The sequence below is a fragment of the Artemia sp. Qi Xiang Cuo genome, chromosome 8 (genome assembly GCF_049724085.1).
Source record: "Artemia sp. Qi Xiang Cuo chromosome 8, ASM4972408v1, whole genome shotgun sequence".
In the NCBI taxonomy this organism is placed as follows: Eukaryota; Metazoa; Arthropoda; class Branchiopoda; order Anostraca; family Artemiidae; genus Artemia; species Artemia sp. Qi Xiang Cuo.
The window spans coordinates 26,629,592-26,656,398 of NC_142801.1; the positions used below are offsets into that span (position 1 = coordinate 26,629,592).

A 26,807-nucleotide genomic window follows, 5' to 3' on the forward strand; every position below is an offset into this window, starting at 1 on the left:
AATGAGCCCCCTCCGAAGTTTATACGGTCATGCTTTCCATAAAAACATTATATGCCCCCGAGGCATAATTTACAACACTAACCCCCGGGTTCTTGGGGGTTATGTAAACCCCGGAGTTTTTATTATATGATCTTTGTTCTATTTTGGACAAAATGAAAATCTAAAAATTCGATTGGACGCATTTGAGGAAAAGACGGTTGGTGGGAGGTGGGGGGGGGGTTACTATTTGCCATTAGATTACTTTTGACTCTCAAAAAGGGAACTAGAACTTTCAGTTTTTAGCCATTTGAGTCTCCTCCAAAGTTTACCTCTTCCATAAAAACCTTATTTGCCCCTGGGCATAAGTTACAACCTTTCCTCCGGGCTCTGAGGGGGGGATATGTTGACCTTGGAGTTTTGCTATCTGATCATTGGACTATTTCAAACAAAATGGCTATCTCAAGATTTTAATTGAATCCGTTTGGGGAAAAGAGGGCGTGGGCGAGGAGGGGGGGGGGGTAGATGCCCTCTGCTCACTTTTGAATCTTAAAAAAGTAGCTAGAATTTTGAATTTCCAGTCAAATGAGCCACCTCTGAGTTTATACGACCATCCCTTACATAAAATCCTTATATGCCCCCGATGCATAACTTACAACACTTGCCCTCGGGCTCTGGGGGGGGGGGGGGGTGTATCAACCTTGAAGTTTTGCTATTTTATCTTTAAGCTATTTTGAACAAAATGGCTACCTTAAAACTTTGATCGGACACATTTGAGAAAAAAGGGCCCTGGGGAGACTAGTTGCCCTCTGATCACGTTTGACTCTTAAAAAGGGCGCTATAACTTCCGATTTCCAATCGAATGAGCCCCCTCCGAAGTCTATACGACCATTCCTTCCATATGAAGTAACTCCGGTGAAAAATAAAATAAAATACTGGAGCCTTATGGTCTTAGGGTTGGTGGGGGAAGGGTAGTTGCGATCGGATCACTTTTGATTCTTAAAATGTGAACTAGAACTTTCAATTTCTAATCATTTGAGTCCCCTTTGAAGTTTAAATGACCACCTATTCCATAAAAACCTTATATGCCCCCAGGGAATAAGTTACAACCCTTCTCCCGGATTTTTTTTTGGAGGGGGGAGGGTATGTTGACCCCCAAGTTTTTTTCATCTAATCGTTGGACTATTTCAAACAAAATGACAATATCAAATTTTTTTCGGATGTATTTGGGGAAAAGAGGGTGTGCGGGGGGGGGGGGGGAGTATATACCCACCGATCACTTTTGATGCATTTTAAAAAGTTACCTAGAATTTTCAATTTCCAAGCAAAGGAGCAACCCCAGATGTATATACGACCACCCCTTACATAAAACCTTATCTACCCCCGAGGAATAACTTACAACACTTCCGCTCGAGCTCTGGAGGGTTGTATTGACCCCTGAGTTTTTGTTATTCCCTTCCATAAAAGCCTTATATGTCTCCGGGCATAAATTACAGCACTTGCGCACAGGTTCTGAGGGGCTGTGTTATTCCTGGAGTTTTTGTTATATGATATTTGGCCTATTTTGAACAAAATATAAACTATATACAAATTTCGATCGGACATATTTGGGGAAAAAACGGTTAGGGGGGGCTATTTGACTCTTCAAAAGGGAGTCAGAACTTTCAATTTCTAATCATTTGGGTCCTCTCCGAGGCTAATACGACCACTTCTTCCATAAAAACTTTTTAGGCCCGCAGGGCATAATTTACAACCCTTCCCACGGGCTCTGGGGGGGATGACCCCAAAGTTTTGTGATCGTTGAACTATTTCAAAGAAACTGGCAATCTTAAAATTTTGATCGAATGAATTGGGGGAAAAGAGGGTGTGTGTTTGGGAGGGGGGGGGCAGTTGTCCTTCGATCACTTTTGACTGTTAAACGCGGCACGGTAACTTACGATTTCCAATCGAATTAGCCCCCTCCAAAGTTTATACGACCACCCCTTTCATATGAAGGGCCTCTGGGAAAAAAACATTATTAATAACAAAACATTGGAGCCATATGGCCTTCATTATAGGCCACTTTATACCATTGCCTCTTATGATAAGAAGTCACAAGAACTTAAAGGCAGCAGGAACCTCATGGCAGGGAGTGATGAGATAAATCTCTTAGCGAAGTCGATTGGATGAGGATCGTTAAAATCTGTGTTTGCCACAGGCGGCGTAGTGCTGCGTTACAAAAAATATAAAATTGGAACCAATATTATAGAATTTTAGCATTTGGCAAATTTCCCAACGCACCTAAAATGTATAAAAAGAGGTCAAAACTCCAGCATTTTGTGATTTTTTTCTTTTTAAAATAAATTCTAAGGTATATTTCTGATGCTAAACAAATTCTGGTTGCATTCTCGAAATCTTCAAGTTTCACTTTAGCACAATTAGACATTGATGAGCCGGGGTACAGAATCCGGAAATTCTAGGTGGGATGGGGGCAAACCCTATTTTTTTCAAATACAGGGGAGGAGGACGTTGTTAATTTTTGATTAAAAAAAATTGAAAAAAGGTGTTTTCTAAAATATAGGAGGGGAATTGCGAGAAAACACTTTTTAATTCAAGAAAAATAAAAGACAGGTTTGAACTTACCCCCAATAGGTGGTTTCTTAGTCGGTGACATGACTCCTGGAGAGAGAGACCCAGCAATCATACCCATTGAACTTGACTTGACCACTATAGGATTGAATTTCTTCTGTGAAGGTTTGACATTACTTTCTTCATCTGCTTGGTATCCAAACTCTTCGCTTAATACAACGCTTCTTCGAAAGTTTTTCTTATTTTGTTCCAGCATGTCTAAGAAATTCTTTCTGGATTGTTTTACTATCCCTTCTTCAGTATCACTTCCACCGGAATCAGAAAGACGTAAAAAGTCTTTCTGAAAGCTTTCTTTTAAAATGCTTTTCCGTTGCTCCACGTGCGAACGAATTTCGGCTGCTTTTTGACGCACTGAAACGTTAAGAGTTCCGGAAATATCACTTGCGGAAGCGGCTTTTTGTAAACTATTTTTTTCTAGAACTTTCAAAAAGTTTTTTGGATTTGCTAAATTTTCTTCATTTTCACTGCCCGAATCTAATTTTTTGGCGAAATCTTTTTCAAATTCTCGACTAGAGCTCCTAGCCATAGTGAATTGTTTATGAACTTCTTCAGCTTTCTTTCTGACGGAAACATTTTCAAAATCAGCTTTTAAATCACTTCCAGAAGAAGTCTTTTTCAAAGAGTTTCTTTCTAACGCTTTCAAAAAATTCCCCGGTTTAACCAAATTTTCCTCCGAAATTTCTGCATTTTCAGTCCGGATTTCTTTAAAAGTATGACTGCGTTTAATTTTAGATTCAGGTTTCTTCGGCAGAACAGGTGGCAAAGGGGGTAAAGTAAGCCTCCTTTGCGAGGGCTTAACAAGGTTTTCTTCGACAACTTCTGCATTAGAGTCATTATCAGTATCTGATGCAGACTGAGGGCGCTCTTTTCGCTTTATAATGGGCTTTTCACCGGCAAGTCTTAACGACAAACTACGCGTAATATCACTGGCTACACCCCTTTTTACGTTGCTCCCAAGCTTTCCTACTTTCGCATCAGGACTACCTTTAGGGGGCTTTTTATTTAGAAAGCTTAAGTCAATTTTTCCAATTTTCCGTGGTTCATCCTGCTTATTATCACTCATTGTCATATTTCTTGAGTTTTTTTCAGCCCCTCTATTTATAAACTTATCCTCATCTGCAAACTCACTATCAAACGGACTTATTTCTGAAGTATTTTGACTTTGATAGTTCAGTGGCTTAGTCTCAGACGCTTTATCAGTGTCAACTAATATATTTGTTTCCTTCAAAACAACAATTTCCTCACTATTGTTAAACTTATTTGACGATTGAGGCGAATTGATATTTTCTAAACCAGCAGAATCACTCCGAGCATTAGTAGCCACTGTATTAGCCTCAATTTCTTTATCAGAGCCACTTGTCAACTTATTTTTATTGAATATATCTTCTTCGTCACTTTCCTTAAAATCAAAACACTTATTTGACACCGGGGGTGGCTCGCTAGTTTCTAGAACTTTCAAGACACTACTACAATTGACAGCAAATAAATTACTCCCAGTTTGATTATTCTCCAAATCTAAAGGTTTAGAAAAAAGAGTACGTTGATCACTTACAGCCTCGTCAGCAAGTGCCTGTTTCTCATCCAGTGTTCCAAGTTCGACTCTAGGTTTATTAATAAACTCCAATGACGTAGCGGACGGTGATCGAACTGGAGTGACCATATCAGATCCGGAAATGTTCGGAGAACTTGGGCTTAAATCAATTTTCGTAGGCGAAGTACTTTTATATGTCATTAAGCTATCACTTGTTGTATTTTTATCATTTCTCATGGAGAAATATCTATCTGTTTCTTTAATTGCTAAAGAGCCGCTATTGGTTGTGTTTTGGATAAGTATTTCATTAGGGCTACTGCTAAAACTGTCATAAGGAATAATTCCAGTAACCCGTACTGGTTTCGGAGAAGAAATAGAAGATTCATTGCGAATAAAAGGGTCGCACGTGGTATTGCTGGCATTATCTTTTTCAATATCTGGTAAAACACCTGTTTCTTTATAAACATTCCCTAATCTAATCGGTGGCAATGGGGCATCATTAAGAACATTAATTTTGGGCGCACTTTCCAAAATATTACTTTGCATGCTTGGAGATGACCTGGTAGAAATTCTGGAGTCCATTTTTTCTGTGGCATTTGCTTCATCTTCTAAATTCTCAGGGGACATCAATTTTGTAAATGGTGTAACGTTTGAATCATGAGTAGGTTCAGTGGATAGTCTAAATGTTGGAGGTAATTTTGGTTTAAAAATATCATCATCGCTATCACTGTCGAATAAGCCATTTAGACTATCTTCAACTTTGAGCTGAGCTAATAAGGGTTTATCTACTTCCCCAATCGATACGGTTTCTGGTTGTTTTGACTTACTGAAGATATTTGCTTGACTGCCTTGCTGGGATCGACTAAGTATTTGGGGATTGTTTTCAGTTTCGCCGGACTGACAATTAATTTCTCCTTGTGGATAACCTGATTTTATAGCAGGCAACTGATTCTTTTTGATGATTTCTTGATTCAGGCTTCGACTTTGGCTTAAATTATCACCGTCATTTTTTACTCCTCGCACAGTTTTCTTCTCGAATTGATCGTCACTAGGTTTTTCTTGCGCCGATCTTTTCATTTCACTATTTCTATAATCATTTTTCCTATCTGGTGGGGAGTTAGGGAAGGAACGAAACAGTTCATCATCGCTACAGCTTTCAAAAATACGATGTTGAATTCCCATTGTGGGTATTTCACTGCTATTCAGACTATCATATCCTGGTTTAGTTAATACCTTTAGGTCTGCAGACTCAGAAAAAAGAGAATCTTTCTCAGAGGAGTTATTTTCTGCTGCAAGGACGTTAGGGAGTCTTGCATCAACTTTTTTAATTGATATGACGGCTTCCTTATTAGGTGAAAACAGGTCTTCATCACTCGATATTTCCAACAGGTCCTTCTTAAGTGTCTTATTAGAACCTTTTGTATTTCGACACTGAGTGCCAATAGATCCATCAGGTTTAAACTCACTTTTGTCTATGACAGATAAATCAGAGGCAACCATTTCTTCCCCTATACCTGACATCCTTTTAGATTCAGGATGTACTACATTTTCACGGCTCATTCCGTCGTCAGAAAATTTTGCATTATCCCTACTTGTAGTTACTTGATCTTCGCAGGTATCATTGCTTAAGACTTCCCAATGGAGTTCATTTGCATCTCTAGCTTTATTCGTATTTGCAGTTTTTATTGCAGGCAAACCTTTATCTCTAGGTTCCCTTACCAAACTCTTTTTAGAGGTTCCATAAGAATCCTGACATTGAACAGGTCTATCATAATTAGCATTACTCTTGCTTTTAGGAGGCATACTGGAAGTAAAGGTTTGATCATCTGTTGACGTTCCAAATAAGGTTCTGCACTCAGTAGCACGTGAATCGTCCACAATAGAAGATTTCCCTCCTGTTGGAGTAACTATGTACGATCTTGTATCACGATCAACTGGAGAATTATAACCGACAACATCGTTATTTGAAATATTACTTTGACTAGGTATTAGAATATCTTTATTTATTTCCGTCTGTGTAATTTTAGGTGAAAACAAGTCTTCATCACTTGAAACCACTACCACGCTCTCTTTAAAGACCTGATTAAGACTTTGTCCAGTCACACCGGATTTATTATCACTTCCCGAAGGTGCTTTGGAGCCAGCAGTTTCATGATCTTTTGTAATGCTCCTCGCATTGTTAGTCAAAATTTCACCGGTAGGAGATTGAAAATCTGGTGAGCCCTGTGGTGCAACATTGCTAGTTCGTTCATAAATTAAATTATCAGGAGCCACATCCTTACTGCCTTGCAACACTGGATTCGTTGAAATAGTCGGCCGATAAACATTACCGCCAATCCTACTGTTATTTAATATGTCAACTTTTTTCTTCTCAGCATGAGAATATCTCTTGCTCCTCCTTTCTTTGTTAGCTTGAGATAGTATACCAAAAAGCTCTTCCTCACTATTACTATCGAACAAAGATGAAGATTTTGTGACTGAAGACGTTTTTACAATTGGAGCTGTACAAGTGGATCGTGCTTCTTTTTCGGATGCTACCTTAGCTGGAATGTTGACTTCAACTGATGTCACTTTGGTTTTTGGATTCCACTTTGAATTTTGGCCAAGTCCACTTTGACTAGATTTTGGCTTAGGAATAAATAAATCATCTGAGTCGGAATCACTAGAAGAAATTTTCGGTAATCTAGTATTAGCAGTAACTGTTTTATTAATAGAGGTGACTGTGTCGTCAAAACAAGGTATTTTATTTTGATTCAAGGTGTTTTTTGCCTTATCGGGTCTGGGAGAAAACAGCTCATCATTACTATCAGAGTCAGTAAATAGTGATGTGTTTTTATTAATATTTTTAAAAGAAACTTGTCCACCAAAACTTAATGATTTAACAGATTCGGTTTTATTAGACTGTGAAGGCAGCGAGAGACTGGACACAGAAGGCAATGAGGGTTGTACAGGCAGAACTTTCCTTCCGAGTACTGCGTATGAAGACTGCGATTGTGTTCCTTGGTTCAACCCCACGTCATCAGATTTGATGCCGGTGTTTAAAAGCCTTTTATCAGACTTGGGACCAGGTTTAGGGGAAAATAATTCATCACTATCTGAGTCATCAAAAAGTGAAATCTTTTTATCAGACGTTTCAGATTTAAAAGTGGATAGGCTGTCCTTCAGATGAGATGGCTCAATATTGGGTAGATTTTGGTTTCCTTGCGAGCTTATACCAGGTGATGGTAGCTTTTTCGAATCAAGCATGTTTGCTTTGGTAACTATTTTGTTTGTACTACTAGGCAAAAACAGGTCTTCATCATCAGAATCATCAAAAAGAGACTTAAATTTTTCTTGAACTCGGGCATCAACTGAGCTTGTGACACTCTTGGATTCAGAGGTAGCACTGGATGGAGCAGAATCTCTGGTTATTTCAGTTGTGACTACTTTAATCGGCTTTGAAGTAGAAAAAGCATTATTCTCTTCCCCAGACTCAACCAATCCATGCGTCCTAAAAATAAACATAACTATGTGGACGAGTCAATATAAACATGATGTTTCTCAGCCTCCTTAATATAAATCAAGGCTTGGGAAACAAATGTGAACTCAGATAAAATGTTAAAAAATGACTGCTCATAAAGCTAATCAGATGGATCGAGGTATGTTATTTCACTTCCTCCTCGCCCTAAAATATAAAAGATACATAATTTCATGTGACAAAAGTCAAACTTCTGTTTAAGGATTTTTGTCCTGAAAACTTTTAGGCTGTATCTCTTTTTAAGCAAAGTTTTCAGTACGACCAGCTCTTTCTTCGATAGCAATACTCATGGCATCATCAAAAAATTGATCAAAGATACTTCCCTTTGCATTTATGGCTGGGTTCGCTTAATATGATTAACTCTTAATTTAAGTCAAATTTATGGGATTTCTTAAAGTGGTTTCAAACGAAGGTGATCTGTTGGGTAGTTGGGTGTTACCGAAAAACAAGATCGTTCTCAACAGAGTTTAGTTTTCACTTTTCATCGATTTTCAAGAACACAATTTTCATCGGAAAATTTCATCGGAAAATATCAAATTCTTTTTCAATACAATAGAAAGTAAAAATTAATTTAGATTTTTGGTGATGAAAGCATTTGGTTTATAACCCTACCTAAACAAATTTTTTAGTGCGATCTTTTTTTAAAGTAGGAATCGTTGAATAATTTAATGATTGATTGATAATTAATTAATTCACTTAATCTAATTGAACAATTAAGTAAACAATAGTTTTGGAAAACATGCTTGTGTGGTTATCCTTTACAATAGACACACATTTTCCACCGACAACATTTTCTTATAAGGTAATGTTTTTTCTTTGGAATCTTAGGTGTTGACAATTTCATCAAAGAGTTCGTGGTAACAAACTGTAAGCATGAAGCGACTCAGCTCAATAGTAACTGAAACTCTAAAAAATAGAATTTTGATTTCAATAGCTACATCAAAAGAATTGGCTTTTAATCCTGATTCCAAATATATATGATTCATTAAGTTTAGAAAGTCAAAGAATCTTAAAGAAATGTGGAATTTTTTATTTCTTGCCAGAAGAAAGATCACAGATGCATGTTTATTTATTTATTTGTTTTTTTTTTTCAGAAGTGATTGTATCGAACCAATAGTCCTAAAACATTGGGACTGGATTCATTCAAACGGAAACCAAAGGTCCAAGTACCCTTTTTAAGTGACCAAAATAATTGGATGGCAACTAGCCCCCCTCCCCTTCCACACCCTATTTTCTCCAAGGTTGTCCGATCCAAATTCTGAAATATCCATTTTGTTCAGCATAGTCGAGAGGACCAACAACTATGCCTTTGATGATAGCATGACCCCTCACAGCCCCCTGGAGAAAGAGCTGTAAGTTATGAAACATGCCCATTCATTGCGTATAGTATTTGTCATTGGGAAGTATACATATATTTTTCGGAGGGGAGTTTTGTGCTGGAGGGTGATTTTTCACGAGGAGAATTTTCAGCGGGGGGAAATTTTTTTTTTTTTTGGGGGGGGGTAAACTTTCCAGGAGAAATTTTACACTGGGGGAATTTGCCAGAATTACATTACAAAATTCTTTTTATTAGTCTCGCTTTCTCTTTGTCGAGACAATTTTACATGCGGAGATGTTCATGGGAAAATTTTCAGCGGTGTTAGAATTGTCTTGAATATGTTATCGGGGGGGGGGGGAAGATTTTCCGCGGGAGAAATTTTTCATGGGGGAATTTTCAAAGGGAGCAAATTTCTACTGAGGGAGGGGATTTCCGGGAAAGATTTTCCATGAAGGGCGGTATTTCCGGCATGATTTGTAAAACGGTCAGAAATTAAAGTCTTTTCAAATGAAAGTATGCTAATGAGAATTTTTCAGGTGAATCGTCTGCAAGAAATTTTCCGGGGGAATTTTCAGCAAGCATGGAATTGTCCACGGGAATTTTCCAGGGGGGGGGCGGGTATTTTGGACGAGAGGAACTTTCCATGCAGATTTTTTCACGGTGGGAGGGAATTTTCCATGGAAGAGGTGCTAGATTTCACGGCATTATTTGGAAAACGATTAAAAACAAAAAAACAAAAAAAAAACAAGTCTCTTCAACTGAAAGTAAGAAGCAACATTAAAACTTAAGAATCTTTTTTAAAGGTACTAAAAAGCTTTAGCGTGAAGAGCGAGGGATAGAGGGGGCAGACCCCTATAATGAAGAACAAATTCTGCTGGTTTTAAGTTACTCTTTACTTTCAGTTGAAAAAACTTTCTTTTATTTAATTTGACTTAAACGCGTACAAACAGCTTAATAGAAATGATGTGGACAATAGGGAAGGGATCAAATTCTGAAAAAACTATTTTTGAGGGACACAAAAAATGTACCGTACTTTAAAACGAAATCATATTGCAAAACGATTATGAAGCTTTAACATTAAAAAAATAATAATAACAATGGAGAAAGAGATAAGAAAAATCTAATAGTAAAAGAGTTAAAAATTATAAGATCCTTTGTTCTTATACGGTGCAGGGATGGGGAGTGTGATTTTGATCTAGTTTAATGAGTAAAACTCCTTAATTAGGCATTTACTCAACCAGTTTCATATGAAAGCCTCTTCAATTTTGAGCCAAGATCAATATAAGATTTTAAGGAATAAATATCAGCATATGTAGGCTACGCTAACCTGACTGCACATTTTTTTTAGTCAAATTCAGTTGAATTTTTTTCAGTAAAGTACAAATTATATTCTGGCTTTTAGAAAGCATAGGGTTTAGAACCCTACGCAGATTAATTTTTGCTCGTTTTGAGTTTGACTTATTATATATAGTTTCTGCAGAGAACGATAATTCAAAGGTGAAAACTGGATGAACAGAGTTTGGGACACTTCAAGGAAAAACTTATTGACAATCTCAGTTGATGTTAGACTGTCTAACACCACCACAGAAAGCCTTCTTTAGACTTTCCATTATACCGTATGCTGAAACGGTTGCACTGTCTATGTCATTTTGTTTGAGTCGACCTGTTTTAGTGTAACATACAAAAAAGGAAGAAAGTGAAACTTAAAGAGATAGATAGTTCAAAGTAGTTACAGCAAGTAAGCAGAGAATATTAACCATGCAGGTAGCCTAAAGGCAAAGAGAATGCAAAAAGAAATCAATTAAAGAAAGAATTGATTGAGGAAAAACGAGACGAAGTACATGTGCAGGCATAATAACGAGATAGTAAAACAAAGAAAGCTTAATAATACAAAAGAATGGCAAAAAAAAAGATAAAGGAACACAAAGAAAGAGAAAATGAGGTATAAAAATTACAGATACTTGCACAAAGAAGAGAGGTTATCAGAGAGGGAGGGGCGGGGATGAATCCCAGGTTAGACTGGCCCAAAGGACCCCCCACTAGAAATACACTTCTGAAAATTTATATTCTCTCCCCATTTAAAAGGCTCCCCCCCCCCCCAACAGAGTCAGTGATGAGTGCATGACATCGACCAATATAAGGGGGCATGTGAGGCCATTGCAAGAAAGCAAAAGAAATTCAATTAAAGGGGGAGAGATAAAAAAAGAGATTATTATAGAAATGAAAGGGAAGACATAGAAAAATACGAAGAACAGAAATCAAAACTAGAAAATGATAAAAAAAAAATAAAACTCACAGTTTAACAGCGTTGTAACCGTTGACAGGCGCTTTAACCTCTTTGGCCACCACGATTCCCTAAAAAGCAACAAAAACAAGTATATAAACAGATGAACAGGCAATGCATTTAAAGAACCTACAAGGATGGATTTTGAGGCGCGAATATGTGAGATATTACGCATTAAAATAGCAAACAAACCCATCCTATTCAAAACCGGAGCCAGAAGATACTTAACATCCGACCTTATGCATTCTGAGGTATCAACTGTTTATACAGCAAAATAATTAATGGTGGTAGAGTTTCTCGGTAGAATAATAAGATAATGGTGGTAGTCGGCGTACTAAAGTAAGTGACCATTTATCAACGGCGTATCCAGGATTTTTCTTCGGGACAGGGGAGGGGGAAGGGGTACAAAAAAACTTTTTAAAAGACATAAAAATGTGTTGTTTATATGCATTTTCGCTACTTTTTTACGAGCTAGACAATTTTTTTTGTGGGGGGGGGGGGAAGGGGGTGGGAAAAACCCCTACCACCACTGGATACGGCATTGCCGTGAATTAATAAAATAATGGCACTAGTGTATTTCATTAACCTTAGTTATCCAAGGCATTTTTTTTCAAGATAGCATAAACAATTCACGTACATAAGAGAGGAGCTTCTGAACTGTGTTATATGACGTTAGCGGATAGCTTAAAAGCAGCGAGAGTTTTCTGAAATATTCACCGGTTCTCAAGTCAGAATAAGCACAAAAAAAAAAAAAAAAAAAAAAAAAAAAAAAAAAAAAAAAAAAAAGTACAATATATTGACCCTTTCATCAGGCTTACGAGGACCTGAAAGTTAGTTGTATGTTCAATTTTCTGTGGGAAATTCTGTTGGGTTTAAGGAAAAAGTTAAGTAAAAATATTTTAATATATACATCTTACAACTACATCTTTGCCCTATTTTTCGACATAGTCTCCATAACGATTGAGGCACTTATCGTATCTCTTCACAAGCTTTGAAATTGCTTCTGCATAAAAATCACCCGCTTGTGCCTTGAGCCAGCCTGTGACCGCATCTTTCAGCTCTTCGTCGTCATCAAACCGCTGGGACCCGAGCCATTTCTTCATATGCATGAAGAGGTGATAATCGCTTGGCGCCAGATCTGGGCTGTAAGGTGGATGGTTGAAAATGTCCCACTTGAAGGACTCAAGAAGGGCTGTTGTTCTGCGAGCAGCGTGAGGACAGTCGTTATCGTGGAAAAAAACGATAGCAGAAGTCAGCATACCACGGCGTTTGTTCTATATAGCCCGTTGTAATGTTTTTAGTGTGCCACAGTACACTTCTTGACTAATGATTGTCCCATATTCCATGAATTAAACCAAAAGCACCCCTTTGGCATCCCAAAACACAGTTGCCATCTGCTTTCTCGCACAAAAATCTTGCCGGGCTTTTTTTGGGTTGGTAGGTAACTCTAAATTTGCCCACATCTTTGACTGTTCTTTTGTCTCAGGGTTCACGTACTTAATCCAGGTTTCGTCACCGGTCACGATTCTGTTTAACAATGGTTCTCCTTCGTCCTCATAACGTGACAAAAAGTCTAATGCAGAGGCCATTCTTTGAGTTTTGTGGTGGTCGGTAAGAATTTTGGGCACCCATCGTGCACAGAACTTACAGGAAACCCAATCTTGCTGTCACTATCTCGTACAAAAGAGTCTTAGAAATCTGTGGAAAATCAGTAGACAACTCCGCCATTGTGAAACCGCCATTTCTCAAACCGGTTTTGAATACTTACGATAAAGCTATAAATCTTATCCAGGATGAAAATCGTTCGGCAACTAAACCGTTACTTGATATTAAAAAACTTTATATTCTTTCCTGTGCGTCTTTCGCTTTTCTTCAGCTCCATGGTGATATTCCTAGGTCCCTTAGATTTGCGTCTTCTTTTGTATCTGATCGGTCAAATTATCAGCTCCGTATTTCTCTAAATATCCAGATTCCCCATACACCAACAATAAGATCCGATTTTAATCCTCTTGTTGCGTGTCATTTGACATGGAACGCCCTTCCCGATTCGGCTCGAGAATGCCACTCGTTTGGCACCTTCAAAAGACTAGTTAAAATTTTATATTTTTTTCATGTGATTAATTTTCCTTACTTTTGCCTGCTGCCAATAGTTTTTTTTATTTAATTTTTATTTTTTTTTTTTTTTTTTTATTAAGCAAATGCTTTACATGTTAGAAGTTAAAATGCTTATGTTTATATGATTAAATATTAATGTTATGTTTATATTGTTTAAATCTTAAGCGTTTAAATGTTTAATGTTTATTTGATCTTTTCATAATCCCCCTCCTACAGGCCATGGAGCCTTTGTGGGGATTTGTAGATTGTTATGTAATTATTTTACTGGTATATGGAAAATAAATCTATCTATCTATCTATCTATCTAAACGTCGATTTTCACGAACTTTTGCATCAACTGTCTGAACAAGTTCGTCCGTTACCACGGATTGTCTACCACTCGTTTCTTCATCATGAACGTTTTCACGTCCACTTTTAAATACGCGTATCCATTCACCGACAACTCCTACACTCATAACTTTTGGTCTGTACACGGCATAAAGTTCACAATGAATAGCTGCTGCAGAGTATCCTTTGGCTGTAAAAACCTTATAACAGCACGCACTTCACATTTGGCGGGATTTTCTATTGCAGCACACATTTCAAACTACCACAATAACTAAACTAGCGCAGGTACGATGTTCACTCGACTACGGCTTGATGCCGACTGACCTGCTGAGCGCGTGAATGCACAAATGGCGCGCTACTCCCCCCACTACACGCACTGTGACCAATCGGAGGTTAGTTTCTGAATTGCCCTCGTATATATATATATATATATATATATATATATATATATATATATATATATATATATATATATATATATATATATATATATATATATATATATATATATATACATATATATATATAAATATATATATATATAAATGTATATATATATAAATGTATATATATATATATATATATATATATATATATATATATATATATATATATATATATATGTATATATATATGTATATATATATATATATATATATATATATATATATATATATATATATATATATATGTATATATATATATATATATATATATATATATATATATATATATATATATATATATATATATATATATATTACTCAGCTACTTCATAGCCTAGTGGCGTAGAGGGCAGCTGCAGTTGACCTCCTCGTCAGACGATCCTGAGCTAAAGACCCCATCTCGTCGAGGGATGAACATAGATCTCTTGCCTCAGTTTCTAGGGATACGCCAGTAATGGTCGATTATCTACCACTTTTCCAGAGGCCAGGAGGAGTCCGGCATCACACGTTACATATAAGCCTTCTCTGTTTCATTCGAGTCATCCGATGTCAGTGCCGCCACCATTTTAGTCTGACTTCATCGATTGTTTGCAGCTACTAAGTAAGAGGCCTGGTCTGGGTATTAGATAATCTATCTATCCAGCTAATCAAAAGTATTCTTTGCAGTCAATTGTCAAACCAAATCTATGTAAACTTTTACTTGGTCCAATATTTGCATCCATAGGTCAATATGGATATTACATTGCTATCAAAAGTTTTTAAACGCCAAGAGCAAATGTTACAAATATTATCTCACTTATCATTTCACCAAAAGATCAAATCTAAAAAAATTAGTTGAATGTTAGTTGACGAATTCGGCACTGCTTCAAACATCGAATCCCGTGCAATTAGGCCTTCAGCGGTGGGTGCTATTAGACCTATGCAGTAAAGACTGCTATACAGCAAAGTTCCGTCCAATGGTCTGGTGATTTATTACAGTATAATCGAAACTGGTAATTTATTGCAGTACAATCGTACATGGTGAAGGAAAGAAGAGAAAAAGAATATTTACTTCGAGCCTTTTAAGTTAACCAAGGCGTCTAAACATTTAAGTGACGGTAAGTTCAACATAGAAGAACTTACCGTGGTACTGGCTGACGATATTAAATACGGGTTCAACACTATGGATGGTAATATCGTGCGTTATGTGGAGTTCTGCAGAGAAACGCACGAGAGGTATTGAAACAAACTACAGCAGATTTGCCGGAAAAAACACTGTTGTTGTGAGCAATCATTTGCTCGATTTGCTTGTATTCGTGAAGAAAAGATTAGACACTACGTACAATAAGTAGCCGAAGCAGCTGTCACTTGTTTCATAAGCAATGATAAAGTTCATATTGTTGTTTTTTTATTCGCTGGTATAGCTGATTTGAGAACTAAGTTGAGCAAGTCTAAAATACTTGCCAATAGGTTGCAGGCCCAAACTAAAAAAAAACTACTGAATTGTTCAGAGGACTCTTATTGTTTCGGAGTCAGTCAGACGCTTCGTGCACTGGAAGTGAGATCTGTTCAGACTCTAGTTTGCTAGGAGAAGTTGAATTTAGGACGTTTCCAGTTAAAAGTAGCGGAAGAAAGAGGTACAGGAGAGAGAATCGTCTTTTTAACGCCCAAGCAAGAAAAAGATACGCTACAACTTCACATATAAACAAAGTAGCGGTAATTTAGGAATAGTTGATTTTATTCTTCTTATGGACTGGTTGGCTAACAAAGACATTTAGTGCCACTTTCGACACAATCAAAGACAAAAGCGAAGAAATGATAAAATTTGTCAAGGCTGCCAGCAGCAAAATTCGACAGAATTCCAAAAGCTGCCAAATCTGCCAACAAATTTCAAAATCTGCCAATAAATTTCACTAGGCCATGAAAAATACCAGTTAGCATGGATACTATGCTGCCCTACTCTTTCTATGGCGGGTTGCGACCTCTTCGCGGTACTTCATACAGGTTAGCTTCATATGGACTAATCAAAGTTTAACTAGACTTGTGCTGCATTGGCAACGCTATGTTGTAACAGCCTCTAGGCAGCTTCACCGATGAAAATATTGCGGCACGAATACCATTGTTTTGCTCCTTGTCCATCGATTAAGAGCTGCAACTGCATAAAGAGCGTAGTGTCTTCCATGTATTGTTACTTTTTCCTCTGGATACTTCGTATAAAAGAGGTGGACGTAGAAATTTAGGAGGGGACTCAATCAACTGAAAATTGAAAGGTTTAGTTCTCTTTTGAAGAATCATAAGTGGTCGGATTAAAGTAACGTGCAATTCCTCACAAAACACATTTCTCGCCAACGCATCCATTGTTCAGAACGATCAGAGACCTGGAACCGTTCTTGGATTATAAAATCTAATGTCAGAGAAAAAACAGAAAAGTCTGTCCGTTGTATTATAAACATTCCAGATGAATGGCACACATACATAAGAAAAAAAATATAAAATATGATTTTTGAAAAAATGAAGTAACTAGTGATATAAGGAAAACTTTTATTAAGCCCCTTTATAAGAGAGGTGACAAGAATGAGTGTAGTTGTTACACAGACATTAGTGTGATTTCTTGTAAGCAAATTACTTAGCATCATGATACTTGATATGATCTAGGTAAAGTTTTAAGAGAAGAACAGTGTGATTCATGGAGCTCAGAGGATATGTTGACTCAAATTTCAAAGATACGAGTACTTGATGAGTACCTGAATCATCAGACCCCTTTAGTCAAAAATTTAATAGATCATGAACAGGCATTTAATTCAGCTGATAATAAGGCATTATTGAATGCCTTATCGTTGTATGGTACCAGATAAGCACATTAAACTTATTGGTGCTATGTACAAGAATAACTATGTACAAGGAAGTTAGGTTAGTAATTGGTTTGGTGCGGAATCAAGAGTTAAATAAAGTTCTGATCTAACCCGTTTATGCGGAATATTTTGATGGACTTTGTTCTAAGGAGCACAGCGCCGGCCATGGGTGAACATTAAATGGGAAGATAACACCATCCTAGACTTAAATTGTGTTAAGTGTTCTAGATAGTAGTTTTAACGAAACGAATGGAATCTAAGAGTTATTGAGGGGGGGGGGGATTCCAGGTGTGAGAATGGGTCCGAGAATTAATCTTAAGAATACGAAGTGACACAAACTAGAATTAAATTAGGATGCCTTCAAGCAGTTCAAAATGTCTCTTCAAGTTCAAGTTCTTTATTAATCAATAAAAAATGTTTTGACAATACTATCAAATTAATGACCCACAGTGAGAATAACTCGTGTGTGGGTTTATATACACTCAACAATAAATAAATAATACCATCTCGGCATCTCCAGATCCTGTAATGAAAAGATTGCTCTTCAACTTTCCGTATGGTAACAACAAACAATCCGCAAAAAATCAAAATAATCAAGTAAATGAAGTGAAATGAGGAGTATCCACCACAGAAAATAAATCAAATTAATAATTACTGATTAAGTGATTCATTAATCTAATTTTATTATTAACCAACGAATTATTCAAATCTATAAAACTATGAAATTTATTCCGATTATATATAATACTATGCCTTGGTGAAAAACGGGACCTTTCAGATTTTATAAAGCCTGACGGACAACAGAACTCCCACGGGTCCAATATGAACGCAAAACCTGATTATCATCCAGAAAAAAATTATTATGCAAATAAAAATACTCAGGCAAAAGACCTTGAACGTATTTAATCATATAAAGAACAGAATGGAAAGAAGAGAAAAGATCCAGTGGAAGGATATTTAAAATTTGATACATACTTTTTGTTGACGATTTACCAGCGTAAGAAAACGGGCTAGGCAGGCAATTTTTCAATAGACGCAGAGCTTTATTTTGTTGCCTTTGAAGAGGAAGAATATTAGTTTTAAAAGTATTAAAAAAAAAAATGGGACAGTAATTTATATATGAATGCACTAGAGAATGATAAAGAGATTTCAGGGCAAAAAACGGCAGAACAAATTTCAGATGATTCATCATACCAATATTTCTTGCCAGTTTCATTCGAAGATAAATTGCATGGCTTTTAAATGATAAACTTGAATCCAGTATTATCCCGAGATATTTAATATCATCAACTCTTTCAATTTCAATGGGTCGGCCTTGAATATTAATCGTCATAATTTCCGGAGCTGTTTTCCCAGTACAAGAGAAGATGATGAATTTTGTCTTATTACAATTAATAGTCAGTTTATTTCTCAAAAACCATAAGATAAGCCTCGACAGTGTTGATTCCAACCTAAGCTTCAAAGATCTAGAGTCGGGGCTGCTGACATTGAATGCCGTGTCATCGGCGAATCAGGGATCAAGCTTGATCTTAAGGATCAAGCCTGTTGGGATATTGTTCAAATGTATGTATCATTGGATTTTTTTTTTCAGTAAAATTTTCTGGCTGGCAAAGTTTCCTGGTGAAGGTAATCAGCCTGAGCTTCCGCATTTTCCTTTGCTATGGTGTTTTTTTTTATCAAACACTGTTTGATCTTATTTTCCATCTTCACGAGTGATTATAGTGAACCAGTATGGTTGAGCGTAGATTCAGTCATTGTTCGATTTTGATATGCACCCATCCAAAAAAGTGATTTTCCTCGTTGTTCAGCAATGCATCCCTCTGCATTCATGACATATTTTAGACCCCAAACGAAAATTATATTTCAAAGTCAAAGTATAAAATTTATATTATTTGAAAATTTATGAAAATTTGAAATATGACAAACATTTTCTTACAATACCGTACGGGAAGGCCCTCATGACAAATACTTCGTTACGAGGCAATACCAACGCGCTAAGCCTCCCTTTCAATTTTACTCTATAACTTCCTCTAAAACAGTCGAGGTACAAAGAAAATTTAGAGCATCCTGTTAAATTTGTAAATGTTTAATACATTGTACTGTTCCTGTCAACTTTTCTTCATCAAAAGGGAAATTAGGAAGCATAAAAATGGGACTGAAAAGGAGTAAGAATTCCCTCCTCAGAGGATAATTCTACCAAAACGATAAAAAACCATAAAGAAGAGAAAACAAGGATAGACACATCCAGTGAAAAAAACGCAGATTACAAATATTTCGGTCAAGACCTCCGCTTGACCGTCCTCAGTGCAGAATAATAAAAAATACCGATAAAAATTCAAAGATAAAATAAAAAACTAAACCTTAAAACAAAAACTAAAATAGGACGACCCTCTCGAAGTAACGGTGAAAGAGTAACTGAATAAAAATATAATTCTGTCATGATTAGCCAGTGTGGTCTCAATGATTAGCGGTCTAAATTCAGCTGAAATTCGGCATGTGTCTAATTAATGAAGAATGTCTCCTTGTTACTGTTGATTTAATGGTCTAGTAATGCCTCAAGTTTGAAGGTTAATTTTCTTTCTTCAGGCTTGCCAACGCTAGTGATTTATCACTGAATGCAGTGATCTGTATCTTTAGAAGCTTACATTTTTTTGCATGTTTCATTTTCGAAAGTTTTCCAGTGGACTTTCCGTCAACGAAAAATTTGTTTACACTACATTATCTGGATTGAAAAACAAGCATAAATAATCAAGTTTGAGACAAGTTTAGTTACAAAAATATGAAAAATATAAAACTTAAAAAAACTAGAAATGTGAAGTCTTAGTAACAAGAGAAAAAGGCCCCAAACAACCAATCGAAGCGAGCGAAGAGAAGCGACGACGAGCGAAGAGAAGCGAAATTGTCTGAGGGTCGAAGGCCTGAGCAATCTTAGTTTTTTGTCAGTTTTGACAGCAAAAAAAAAACAAAATTGACGTCATGATAACAAGTGTACGAGGGCCTAAGGCTTGAGGACGACCCCAACAAGGCAAAGCTAAATTTTGCGCGGCGAGTGAAACAAAAGGAAGGAAACGACAAAAGCGAGCGAAGTCGACTGTTTCGTTATCTATGTATGCAAAATCAAGTGGTGTGTGCGTAAAGTTTTTCCTTTGCACTGAAAAATAAGCTGAACTAATCAAGCTAGACACATGAAAATTAATGCCGAACAAATTTGGCACTACATGAATATATACATCCTAAAAATAATCTCTAAAAAAATATACACCGTGAAAAAATGATAATGCCTGAAATTTAACATCATCATAACAGGCATGGAAGAGCCAAATGCCTGAGCTGCCCACTGTACCGAGTGCGTGTGCGATTTCCTGAATTGTGTGTACGCTGGATTATCTTCGCTGAAAAACATTAAGCCCGTTCTTTTGCACTAAGATCTTACATCTAAGATCTCACATCTTTCAGCAAAGATTTCCGTTCTTTTAACTCATCTTTGTTCTAAGATCTTACAGCTCACTGATGTTAGCAAAAAGTATGACAGACGCCATTTTCTGCCATATAGAACAATGATGAGAGAACTTTGATGATATACTCGTCTTTGTTCTTAAACTGCTACTCAGAACATAATCACGATGGGTATTATCAAAAGAACACTTATAATATGTATACGCTTGGAGTCAAGATTTCCCTCTCAAGTGTTCTTTGTTAAAAGATGTAAGATATTAGCAGTGATGACTGTTAAAGAATAGCCCTATTAAAAAGCCAGATATTCAAAAATTATGCCCTTCCAATAAGTAGCAGCTAAACTATTATGCCCTTCCAATAAGTAGCAGCTAAACTATCCTTGTACGTAACATTTGCATAAAAACAGCATTTGCATATAATAGTCTCTATAAAACCTAAAACATATTTTTTCGTGAATTATGGTGAGCAAAGTTTCCTCCTGGATTGTGAGACTCAGTTATATTTCCAGTGTTTTTAATTTTTGTGTTTTTCTCTTATCCAAGTTCTCTGTTTACGGCCCTTCTTTTTTCTGCTTCACTTGTCTTAAAATTAAGTTCATCATTATCTCCTCCAAGTAGCTGTCCCTGTGCAATTGATATTGAGATACAAGCTGGCTGGCTAGTGGCGCCTGATGGATAAAAGATCGTAATTCATTTGAATTTGTCTGACTACAGTTTGGTGACTTGTCCTGCTTGGGTGAGCAAAGCTCAGGGTCTTTGCTCTTCCTTTGATGAGTTGAGACCAATAGTCCATAATGATCAACCAGATTTTATTGGCCTTCGCGATACTTTCCTCGATTCAAAAACTGAATCTCTTTTGCATCTCCCTGATTATAATAAGGAATACTTGAATCGAAGTAAGTAAGATGAAAGGGGGTTGCTGTCTAGGCTTCAGAATATCTTCCGTAGCCTGTAAGACATGACCTGGCAAGAACTGAAGAAGTGAATTTTAAATCCATTTATTGAAATTTAAAACCAAAGCTAAAACTCTAATTGTCGGTAAGATATACCGGTTTACTAGTGACTTTGTTCCCCCTTTCCTTCAGATTCTTGATGAGGTTTTAGAAATAATCAAATGTCCTTCTTGTGAACATGTCATTATGGGTGACTTCAACCTTAGTTTGCGTAACCGGTGGCCATCCTCTTTCAGCTATGCTCGCTTGTGGAACATTGCCTTCTGCATGGTTTTCAACTCGCGTAACTGACAAAACTGCTTCAGTGGTTGATAATATATTTTTAGCGTTGACCTTGGTTCATAATTCAATAGTAATGAAAAATATCTCAAATCATTTTCCGTTTTTCCACGTACGAGTTTTCTGATTTCTTTGCGAGGAAGAGCCAAAGATTCGGTTTTTCTTCTTTGAAATTAAACGGTCAGGAGTTGGCTTTTCTTAGGTCACGGTTGGCGGGTCAATTGGAGTGTCTTTGAAATTGAATCTGATTCTTTGAATATATTCGTTTTGTCATTCGTTGAAAGAAGTTATCTTGGATACTTGCGATTTGTCCCAGTCAAATCCAGCATCGAAAAGAACAGTCGCAATAAATACCTAGATGACTCCTAGACTCCTTAAAAGCAGAGAGAAGAAAAATAATGTTTAGAAGGATTAAAGATCCTCTAAGTCTAAGACATAGCAATCTGTGCGTGATTCTCGACTTCAACTTTGCAAAGCCTATAGAAGAGTTTTGTGATGTTAGTTTTGCTTTATTTTGCTTGATATGTGTTAAGAAAAAATGGGTGTTGAGGCTAAGTCTGTGGTAGCAGGGTACATGATATAGCAGTTATGCCTTTTTTTTTCTTTTCAAACGCCTCTTGAGGTTAATGTGTCTTTTTTTGTGGGTTTGTTTGATTATCCCTCTTCCATACATGCCGTGGCACTTGGAGGGGACGAGGTTATGTTAAGCTTTTTATTAATAACTGATATGAAATAAATCAAAATTAATTCGTTTTGCTGAAAGACTAAATCACCATTTTATTCTAGAAAATTCTTTGAGTGCGGCGAAGACATTAGGAAAACAAGGCAATCAGCTCTGTTATCAAGCCACCATCTCTTCCATCTTCTGTCCCTTCACATGTCTTGATCGACATCCAAATCGCAGAGGGTGTGCCAAAAGTTCAAGATATGTTTACTTTCTATTTTGCTAACCTCGGCAAAACTACAGCCTCTTATGTGCCCTTCTTCATCTCTATGTGGTTTTGGGTCTTATCTTCGATCCCCTTGTCTTAAATCAGAGATTTTGGAACCTGTCTCTGAAATTGAAATACCCAGAATTGTCAACAGTTTGACGGGTTCTTCATCTTCTGGTCCAAACGATATTCCTACTAAGGCTATCCAGTTCTTTCTTCCTTTTGTCGTTTCTGCCCTAGCGGGACTTGTCAATCTCTCTTTTGAAAACGGTGCCTTCAAATGTGCTTTAAAACTTGCTCGTGTTATTATTCTTTTTAAAGTGGATCATGGAATGATCCTGCGGAATTATCGTCCCAATTCTCTTTTATCCTTGTTTAATGAAACTTTTCAAAAAGCTATGCTTTCTCAACTTCTTGATTTTTTTTTTAATTCTAAACATTCTAAATTTTCATGATTTTCAGTTTCTTTTTACAGCGAACCACTCGACTGAGCATGCATGTGCAACTCTCTTGAATACTTACATTCAGCTCTCGACTCTGGTCTGGCATTTGCTGCTGTTTTTCTCAAAGTACGAAAAACATTCGACTCGTTAACACACAAAATTCTTCTTTAGAAACTGCTCTATATTGGTATAAGCGACAGTGCTTATTCTTTTTCCTCCCAGATTTATCTGGTCGAGTCATCTCAGTTGATCCTTGGCGTACTACAAGGATCTGTCATTAGGCCAATACTCTTTTTAATCTACGACAATAACCTTATTAATTAGGTTAAAAACTCAAACCTACGATTTGTTGTTGTCTTTGTCAACCAGAATCTGCCACTAATTGTAACAAGAGTTCGTCTTTTCTAGATGCACTTAGTGCTTGCGCTGATGACAGTACTCTTGGCGAAGCCTATAGAAATAAGTCCGATCTTTATTCAAAGATGACATACCTTTTTGAAAGAGTTATCCGGTGGTTTGATGCAAATGACTTTGCTTAAAAAGTTGGAAAGTCGTGATTTCTCATTTCCTCAAGAGTTTCAAATACTTACTCTGACTTAAATGAAATACACACATCAAGAAGTTCTCCAGTTCGACCTAGGGATCGTTGCATACAATTCCTAGGCATCTTGCTTGATGAAAATCCATCATTTAAGAATAATACTGACCTGATCAAAATGAAAGTCTCCAGGAGTCTTAGAATTCTTATAAAGCTAAAACACATATTTCAAGGATCGGTTCTTAGAATCATTTTCTACAACCAACTTCAGTTTTATGTTTCAAATTGTCCTATTATGTCAAAACTTTGTAATAAAACAAGAACTATTATTCAAGAAACTAGCCGTTGTTCGTTACCCTAATGCACAGTACCAACGGTGCAACTACTGATGGTACTAGGGTTTGGTATCGCAATCGAGCGGTGCCACGGGTTCTACGAGGTCTTCTCGCACTGATATTACAACCAGTGTGGGTATGGCAAGTATACTACCTGTGTGGGGGGAGTAACTGCCACACTATTTGGCCCAAGGTCTCAAAGCTTGTACCATCAATAATTTTTCATAAATATATCTCTCTGGAGGGGAGCGGGTCCTCCAGTGGATATTAAAATGACAGTAAACTCCTAATACTCTCTTGTTAACACTACCAGGGTTTAGGGAAAATAATCAATACAGTCGCAGAAAAGATAAGTCACTCTTATTTACCAATGTCAAATCCAACATCTAAACGGGAACAATATATAATCTGAATTCTAAACGAGAACTATCTTAAAAGCGTAAATACAGAAAAGAGGTAAGGTCACCTCTTTCATTATGGCGTGACGCAGTGGGCCAATAAAATTTATGGGGAGTACCAATTGAATTTGCTCTACACATAAATCATATTTCAACGGCAAGATTTAGCTAGATAAAAATAGAACTTCAATACAAACCAATTTTTTCCCTTTTACGAAATTATTACATTGAAAACAGGCTAGACTCTACGAGAGTAACTTTTAAATGCAATTATAATGTAGGTAAATCTATGTATAAGAGAAAAGGGACATGTATCTGATAATTTAGGGGCACGGGCCCCAACAACCGTTCTTCATTTATACCATGCTTGATTTGAAATCTCTTTATTTTCTCTCGCGTGATTCTTTAACTTCTCTATAGTTGCATGGCCAGCTTCCTGCTATCCTATACATCCTACGCAATATATCCTATATAAAAATTATCATCTATTCTATGTAAAAATATATCTTTTATTTTTGATCAATCGACTTATCATCTCCGTAATTCAAGCAACTTGCACATTCCTCATGCTCCAACAGTGTGGTCTGACTTCAGCCCTCTGATAGCTTGCACCATGAACTGCAGCCCACTCCCAGAGTCTGCACGGAGTTGCCACTCGTTTGGCATCTTCAAAAGAATGCTAGCGAATTTTTCGCTGATAATTTGGGGCTTTTCTTTCTTTCTTTTCTCAGTTTCCCCTGGAGTTGATGTGTCTGGATTGGGTTGAATTTCTACTTTAGATGGTGAAATCATGCCCTACTCCCATATCTGGCTTCTGATTTTGGGGTGGGTTTTTGTATATTGATCATAATTTTTTGTTGGTATTTTTTTTCTCCCCTATTCCTTCCTGGCGAAAGAGCTTAAGGGGGAGACTATGGTAAAGCACATATGATAAAAGACGAAACCAGCAACTCACTGCTGCACCAAGCTGCCTGAGGTCGACACAGCTGCATACGCTCTTCCTCCAGTCCAATTTATTCAAAGTTTCACTCTTTGCCCCCTCCCATGAAGGATATACTTTTCTTTTCCCTTTCTCGGCATATATCCTCCCATTCATCTGTACTTCCCACTTGCAACTTTACGCCTCATGAGAACCTTAAGCAAATTAAAAAGTTATCAAATAAATAAAAGTCATAGGAAAGGTACTAACTTTCACCTCAGGCTCCTCTTCCTCTGCTTCCCCTACTCTCCTCCAAGCTCCAGCAGAGCCCAGAATTTTTTCCAAATCTGACTTGATATCCTCTTTCACAGTAGTATTAATTGGAACATGTCTTTTTAGTTTAGGCACAGAATTAAATAAATCATCATCACTTTCATCAAAAATGGAAGCTGACTGAGGTTTCTTATGAAAACTCTTATCAATTTCATCATTGAGAATACCAGTTTTATTATAATTCCAAGACTCTTCGATTGCTCTATGTTCCAAATCTGGTGGGGGCAAATCGGAAATTAAAACAGGAACTTGCTCACCTGGAAAAAAGCTTATATACCAAACACTACGGCAAAACATCTAATATGGAGTAGATTAAACTACTGATCTTGAAATATATGAGTAGCTTTTTTCAAATTGAAATGAGCAGCATTTTTCAAATTGAAGCTTACCTAGGACTTATTGAAATTAACAAAATGGAACTAAATATCCATGTCATTTTTTTTTTTTTACCCGGGCATTTCGACAGAGATTCTCTATGTAAAATGATCGCTAAAAAATGGTTGTAGCATTTGCTCCAACCTCGTAACCAGGCCCAGTGAACCCAGCACAACCTCGGACCCAGTGGTAAATATTTAAAATGTAACACTATTTTGAAAATGATATATTTTCATTCAGATTCGAATGAATCGTATTGAAATTTTGACTGTGGAATTCAGATGTTTTGAACTGGACTTTTTAAGAGCTTCAGAAACTCATATAACAGGGGTAGGAAACATCCTATTACGTGATACAGAATATATTTACTTAGGCAGGAAGGATGGGGTGCATAAGCAGAGAGTAGGGCTCATGATAAATAAAGAAGCTGCTAAGTCTAGCTTAGGCTGACAGGTATTCATAATAGAATGCTAGTTGCTCATTTTATGACTAAAAAGTGCAAGGCATCACTCATAGTAGTATATGCCCCTGTAGAACCGACTGATCGATAGAGTAGTGACTCAGATCAATTTTAATTACAGTTGAAGGAACAAATAGAAAGGGTCCCAGGTAGAAATGTGGTATTTCTATCAGAGGAATTTTAATGCTCAGGTTGGTAGAAATAGGGATAGATGTTTTCCTAGCCAAGGTGAATCTAGTGTAGGAAAAGAAAATAGTTACGGTAATAGACCGCTACAACTTTGTATATATAACAATCTAGTTATAACCAATACAGTGTTTGGTCATAAAACTGCTCATAAGTTAACATGGTACCCGCAAGATGGTAAGATGGTCAACGTTATTAATTATGTTATTGTAAACAGAAGACTGGCAC

The 26,807-nt window shown here is 36.8% G+C and overlaps 1 protein-coding gene and 1 pseudogene across 1 annotated transcript in view; one reads left to right on the top strand and one right to left on the bottom strand.

Annotated features, from left to right (window-relative positions):
• Positions 1-26,807, bottom strand: part of LOC148949287 (uncharacterized) — a 153,340-nt gene that overhangs the window by 73,895 nt on the left and 52,638 nt on the right. The window contains exons 6-8 of the mRNA XM_089093319.1: positions 25,496-25,815; positions 11,267-11,325; positions 2,599-7,625 (exon numbers count right to left, since the gene is read on the bottom strand). Coding sequence (XP_088949445.1) covers positions 2,599-7,625; positions 11,267-11,325; positions 25,496-25,815 — 5,406 coding nt within the window. The remainder of the gene's footprint in view (positions 1-2,598; positions 7,626-11,266; positions 11,326-25,495; positions 25,816-26,807) is intronic.
• Positions 12,792-16,038, top strand: LOC148949288 (eukaryotic peptide chain release factor subunit 1 pseudogene; annotated as a pseudogene).